Source organism: Lynx rufus, unplaced genomic scaffold (assembly GCF_022079265.1).
Source record: "Lynx rufus isolate CCGP_SWC_20201006 ecotype Redwood Valley unplaced genomic scaffold, mLynRuf1.p SCAF_10, whole genome shotgun sequence".
Taxonomy (NCBI): domain Eukaryota; kingdom Metazoa; phylum Chordata; class Mammalia; order Carnivora; family Felidae; genus Lynx; species Lynx rufus.
Genome location: NW_025814824.1, coordinates 83,143,191 through 83,149,190, shown reverse-complemented (window position 1 = coordinate 83,149,190; position 6,000 = coordinate 83,143,191). Strand labels below are relative to the sequence as shown.

At 48.8% G+C, this 6,000-nt stretch overlaps 1 protein-coding gene across 1 annotated transcript in view; it reads left to right on the top strand.

Moving 5' to 3' along the window:
- The first annotated feature begins 289 nt into the window (after positions 1-289).
- Positions 290-6,000, top strand: part of DENND1A (DENN domain containing 1A) — a 509,451-nt gene continuing 503,740 nt past the window's right edge. The window contains exon 1 of the mRNA XM_047069226.1: positions 290-372. Coding sequence (XP_046925182.1) covers positions 356-372 — 17 coding nt within the window. The 5' untranslated portion in view covers positions 290-355. The remainder of the gene's footprint in view (positions 373-6,000) is intronic.

Genomic DNA, 6,000 nt, shown 5'->3' with positions numbered 1-6,000 from the left:
CCTCAGGCGGCCCCGCCTCCCGGCAGCGGACTACACTTCCCGGCAGCCCCCGCGGGTGGCGGCGGCGGCGGCGGCGGCGGCGCGGACAGGAGGAGGCGGCTGTGTGAGAGGCGGAGGGGGCGGTGCGCGCCGGGTACGCGCGCCGGCGACCATGGCGTTCGCCGGGCTGGAGCGAGTACATTAACCCCGGGAGGCGGCGGCGGCGACGAGGGAGCGAGCTGCGAGCGGGCGGGCCCAGCCTGAGGGAAGGGAGGAAGGGGCGGGGAGAGCGCCGGAGGGAGGCCGGTCGGCCGCGGGCGGGCGGGCAGCGCAGCGCCGAGCGGGGCCCGCGGGCCCATGAGGAGGCCCGGGGACCATGGGCTCCAGGATCAAGTGAGTGCGGCCGGGCGGAGCCGGGCCGGGCGCGGGGCGGCGAGGCCGGGCGAGGGCTGCAGGCCGCGGGCGGCGCGGGGGACTTGTTGCCGGGGCCTGAGGGGCGCCCCGCGTGCCGGCGTCACGCGGGGAGGGGGACGGTTGCCATGACGATCCAGGGAGGCGCGAGGGCGGGGTACGCGGGGGGGGTGGTGGTGGTGGTGGAAGGGCTCTGGTGGTCAGGTGTCCCCTGTTCACCTGAGGGCGGGAGCCGCAGAGATTACGAGGTGGCCCCTTTCCTGGGGTAACAGAATCTCTGAAAATGCTCATACAACTGTTGGGGGGGGGGGAGGGCGAGAAACCTCCGGAAGCAACTCCCCAAATGGGCGTGTTTGGGGCTCCCCTGAGAGTTGGGTAGGTCTTGAGAGGTCTGCTTAGGGCCTGCGGTTCTCGGAGGGGCCACTCGTGGATTTAAGGTCTGGATGGCCCGAGGGAGGAGGGCCCTTTTCTCTTTCCTCCTTTAAAAGCCCTGTTATCTGTGAAAGTCTCCACACAGCAAGGGCCAAAGGCTATGAAGATGCCTCTGTGTCGTAATTGAGCACCTGATCCTGATGGTGGTTGGAAAGGCTTTGTAATCCAATCTGGCAAATTCCTCCACTCATTCATTCACCTGGAATCCTCAGTGGGGGATTCGTTTTCCGGGGATGTTGTTGATACATGGAACTTCAGAACCCGTGGAAACATTGTTGCCTTTGCTTCTAGACCTAGAAGTTGACTTTGGAAAGTGCAAACTTTTATGCAGTCCAATTTGGGTGTGTTGCTTTGGGCTCTATCTCCCCTCCCAGCCGGGTCCTTTTTCGGCCTCTCCCTTCCTCAGCTCCAGAGCATGAGATGCCTTATCTCTAATCACTAACAAATGTTCAGTTTTCTCTATGAGTAATAGAATTGTTTGAGGGCACTTAAAGTGGACAGCATAGGCTTTTCCCTAAACGGCTTTCATAGGACACTTGAAACCTGCTTACAAGAAAGTCTGCGGAATGTGTTTATTTCAGCGCTTTGAGAATGTTGCTTGGGAAGTTTGAAAGGGGAAGGAAGGGCCTTGAGGATGAACTCTCCTACTTATTCAAATGCTGCCTCTCAGGTGCAGTCCGTGTCCTTGTAGCGTGACCCTTGCCCATCCTTGTAGTCCCCTGATTGACTCAGGCTTCCCATTCACTAAATGTCTCCTGTGCTGCCGCAGCCCTGAGACATGCGCTAAGTGAAGCTGCGAAAGTTTGCTTATGATAATGAAAACGGAAGAGGTGCGGGAGCCCACTGTTCATTCTTGACTTTGTGGAAAGGAGGGGAGAAAGTTACAAGTGTGCTCCAAACAACAGTTTAAGGGGTTTGGGAGGTAAAAAGACGTGGTGTGTGAAGCCTCGGGATTAAGGAGGTACTCCAAGTTCAACTCCTGCTTCCAAGTAAGAGTTGTGAACTTGGATTTCGATAGCACTTAGAAACACTTCCCAAAAAGCCACCTTACGGTCGCAGAGTATGCTTGTGAGGATGCTTACCCTTGTTACAGAGACGTTCGGAAACTTGGCCGACCTGAGGGGGTCATTGTCACAACTAGCGTGAAAATCCAACAAGTGGAAGGTCAGATGACGGGGCATCAGGTCTCTCTCTTGATCTTGAAGGTTGTAGGTTAACGTGCATCTCAGGCGCGTTTTGTGGAACCCATAAGTGTTCTGAGCACTTGGGCAAGGGAACTTACTAAGGTGTGAAATTAGCATAAAGAATAACCTTCTTGGTCTTGAAACTAGACTGCTCTGGGATAAAAAACTTAGGCTTGGGGAAATATGTTTGCTTTACCTGTGGTGAGACTGGAAGAGGAGCTGTGAAAAGTAGTTGTAATTTACGGTGACTTTTGACTAAGCAGCGTCTGTGTGCAGCTGGGAATGGGGATGGACAGGTGGCTTGGGACCATCTACTTCGATGCTGCCCTAGTCTTTGGAGGAAACAGAGCTTTGGCCACCACTGCCTGTCGTACCCTGACAGGAAAGAACAGACTTCGCTCAACGTGTTGAGCTGCCTGAGTTGAAATCTAAGTGTACAGGCTCTGTTGTGTAGGGACAGTTGGGGGGGGGGTGCGGATTTGTAGGGGGAGTGTGGAACAGAGAGCACTGTGGGGCCCCTCTGGGCAGGAGAGCACTGTGGCTGCCAGGCTTCCCACTTTTTGCTGCCGTGTGGCCCAGTCAGGCTGACGATGTGGAATCAGATCTGGGTTCAAATTCCAGCTCTTTTGTCTACTGACTGTGAAACTTGGCACAAACTACTTCTTTCACCCTCAGTTTCCCTGAGGGTAAAATGGGGGAGACTATAATGCTGCAGAGTCATAATGAACAAATAAATGCAGTGTCCACGGGATTGCTGGGCCCGGATTAAAAATTCAGTAACTGTTAGTTTTCTTTTATACCTTCTCAGGAATGTCAGGGAATGGCATGCTATGAGAAATGGAAGGAAGTTTTGATGATCAAGGAATTAGACTGTTAATGCGAAGAGCAGGACTTAACACTCTCATTATTAAAAAATAAAAGTTGATTAAAAACAATGTGTGTAATTGTGCAGCTGGTGTCTCTTGTATCATCAGTAAAGCAGGTGAGTTGCCAGGCACAGGTGCTGAGATTTAGTGCTTGATCAGACTTTGAGGCTAAGGCTGGTTGAGCACAATCTCTGTGTCAGGCGTGGTGGTATTGCCTTGTGCGAACCATTTTATCAGATCCCACAACTGTCCAATGATGTAGGTACTACTAACCACATTTTTCAAATGAGAGAATGGGAATTTATTGCCTAAGATTAGATGCCATCCCCAGGAAGCCTGCCTTGATGCTGGTTCTGCACCCTGAGTCTCCTCCCCAGCCTAGGCCAGCTGCCCTCCTCTCTGCATCCCCCTCCCCAGCCTAGGCTGGGTGCCCCTCAGCTGTGTGTCCTCTCTTCAGCCTAGGACAGGTGCCCTTTATCTGTGCACCCCTTGCCCCGCCGAGGCCACGTGCCCCTTGTGTTTATCGCCATCACAGCACTAAAGTTAGTTCCTTGACCGTCTTCCACATTAAGCCAGGCATACTTGAGAGCAGGGACTCTCTTTGTCTTTGAGTTCTCTGTGTCAGACCCAGTACCTGCCATATAAGGTTGTTTAGGAAGAATTTGTGGAATGATTTAAGAAGTCTGCTAGGATCTGAGTTAAGATCCTAACTAAGGCTCTGGCTTGAGTACACGTAGAGTTAAAAGAATAGTTTGCTACCTAAACTCTTGAGGACAAGAGTTTTTATGTTTTTAAGTCAAGTTGCCCTGGTCTATGCAGAGAATTACTTATTTTTTTCTGAAGAGTGTTTTTTAGTTCATGTTCACTTAAGGAATATCGTCTGGCTTCAGACCAAACATTTACTTGACCAGGGAAGGAAAATGTCACCAGTATGCAGGTAGCACCCTGGAAAGCAGACCTTTATCTAGAGGGATGAAAGGAGCAGGGGTAACTGGCAGTCTTCGACAGGTATGTTTAAATCTTATTTAGTGTTTGAGTGATCCCGGTGGACTAGAATGTGGTTAATGTGAAGCAATTTAACTGATAATGCAGACATATAGCAGGAAACTGTGTGGCAGTTTAATATTGCTTGTGGTGACATCTTAGAAATTGTTTCCAGGCACCGAGGGCAGGAAGTGGATTGTAAGTAATCGAAGGAAGTATTCTAAGTGAGTTTGAGGAAACCTGACATTTATGGATGCAGAGAAGAGCATACTCTAAGATTTGAAGGCATAGGGACAGGGCAGAGCAGCTTATTTGGCCTTGTGGTGGTATTTATTTTGCATTAGCCTGTGTACCTGTCTTCTGTCCCTGTCAGACTGTGACCTCTTTGAGGTTGGTGACCCAGAAGCGTATCCGTTTATTCATTCACTCACTGTGGAACTAAGTGTGAAGCACATATTGAACATTCACCCACAAAATGCTGGTGATTATTATGTTAGTATTGTCGTAATTAGTAGTACTATATCATGTGCCTGGTAGTGGGCTGAGTGCCCGGGACACAAAAATAAAGGTTTTTCTTAAAAAAAAAAAATAAACTAAATAAAAAATAAAGGTTTTCCTTCACGTTAAGGTTTTCCAAAATAGTAGTGAGACAGAAATGCAAAATAAAACAAACTCCCTCTGGGGCCCCGCCCCACCAAAAAACCCGAGTATGATACAGTACGAGCAGTGCTATGGTAGAGATGCAGCTTGTGCTGAGTAGGTGAAGGGATGGAGAGGCTGTCTGCCAAGGTGGCTTCATAGAGCTGTTTTAGCTGAGACAGGAGAGGTGATAAGGGTGTGAAAAGGGCAAGTGGTGGCAGTAGTCCCCACCGAGGGAGCAGTATGTGTGAAGATGTGGCATACTAAGAAAATAAAAACGTTAATTACCATTTTTAGGCACATGCCAGGAATTGTGTTAGACACTGAGAATTACGGTGCTGAATAATGCATATTCATTCCTACTCTCATGGAGCTTATAGTCTGGTGGACCCAACAGATGAAAAATCACAGATCAATTCCCATAAAGCTATGTGGATGTGCTAGAAAGGAAACAAGATGCTGAGTGACAATGCAGGGTGGCTGTCCTGTTTTAAAGCAGTGAGGGAGGGTTTACTGTAGAGCTGACATTTGAGCTGAGACTTCAAGGATGAGAAATCATTAGTCCTGTAAAGAGACTGGGCAAGACTTTCCATTCCGGACAGAGTTGAGCATATACAAAGGCCTCGAGGCAAGACAATCCTAGACCCGTTTCAGGATCTGCTAGAAGTCCACAGGTTTGGGTAGTGACTGATGGGACAGAGCCTTGTTGTAAGGTCTGAGATCAAGACTGGGGCCTGAGTAGGGCCTTGTAGGCCATGGCAGTCAGAAAACAACTTGAGATGTAATTCACACAACTATAATATTTGTTGTTTTTTTTTTTTAACGTATAATTAAATGATTTTTAGCTTGCTCACAAAAGTGTGGTCAATAACTACTATCCAACTTAACATTTTCATCCAGCCCAGAAGGAAACCTCATGCCCATTGGCATTTGTTTCTCATTCCCCCCAAACCCTCTCAGCCCTGAGCAATCACTAATCTACTTATAGTTGCTGTAGATTTATACTGGGCATTTCGTATAAGTGGAATCATACAATAATTGCTGAATAATATTTCATTGTATTGAGAAACCACATTTTCATCCTCTCATCAGTTGTTAGGTATTTGGGTTGTTTCCACTTTTCCACTGTTATGAATAATGTTGCTGTGAACATTTTGTGTGGGCATATGTTTTCCTTTCTCTTGGGTATATACCTAGGAGTGGAATTGCTGGATCATATGGTAACTCTGTTTAAGAAACCGTTAAACTGTTTTCCGAAGCAATTGTACCACTTTGTGTAAAGTGGTTATCTCCTTGTGGTTTTGATTTGGCCCAGATGAGTTGCGTGGAAAACAAAAGATCAGCGTAGAAAGAGATAGGTTTCTCAGCAGAGGTTGGAACTTGAACTGAAAGAAAGGTGATGTTTGTCTCTTTTCCTCCCAGACTCTTGGGGTTCAAAGTCCTTTGGCTTCAGCCCTTGTTTGTTTGGGAGATGCGGGAAGTACGAATCCCCCTACTTCTCCGCC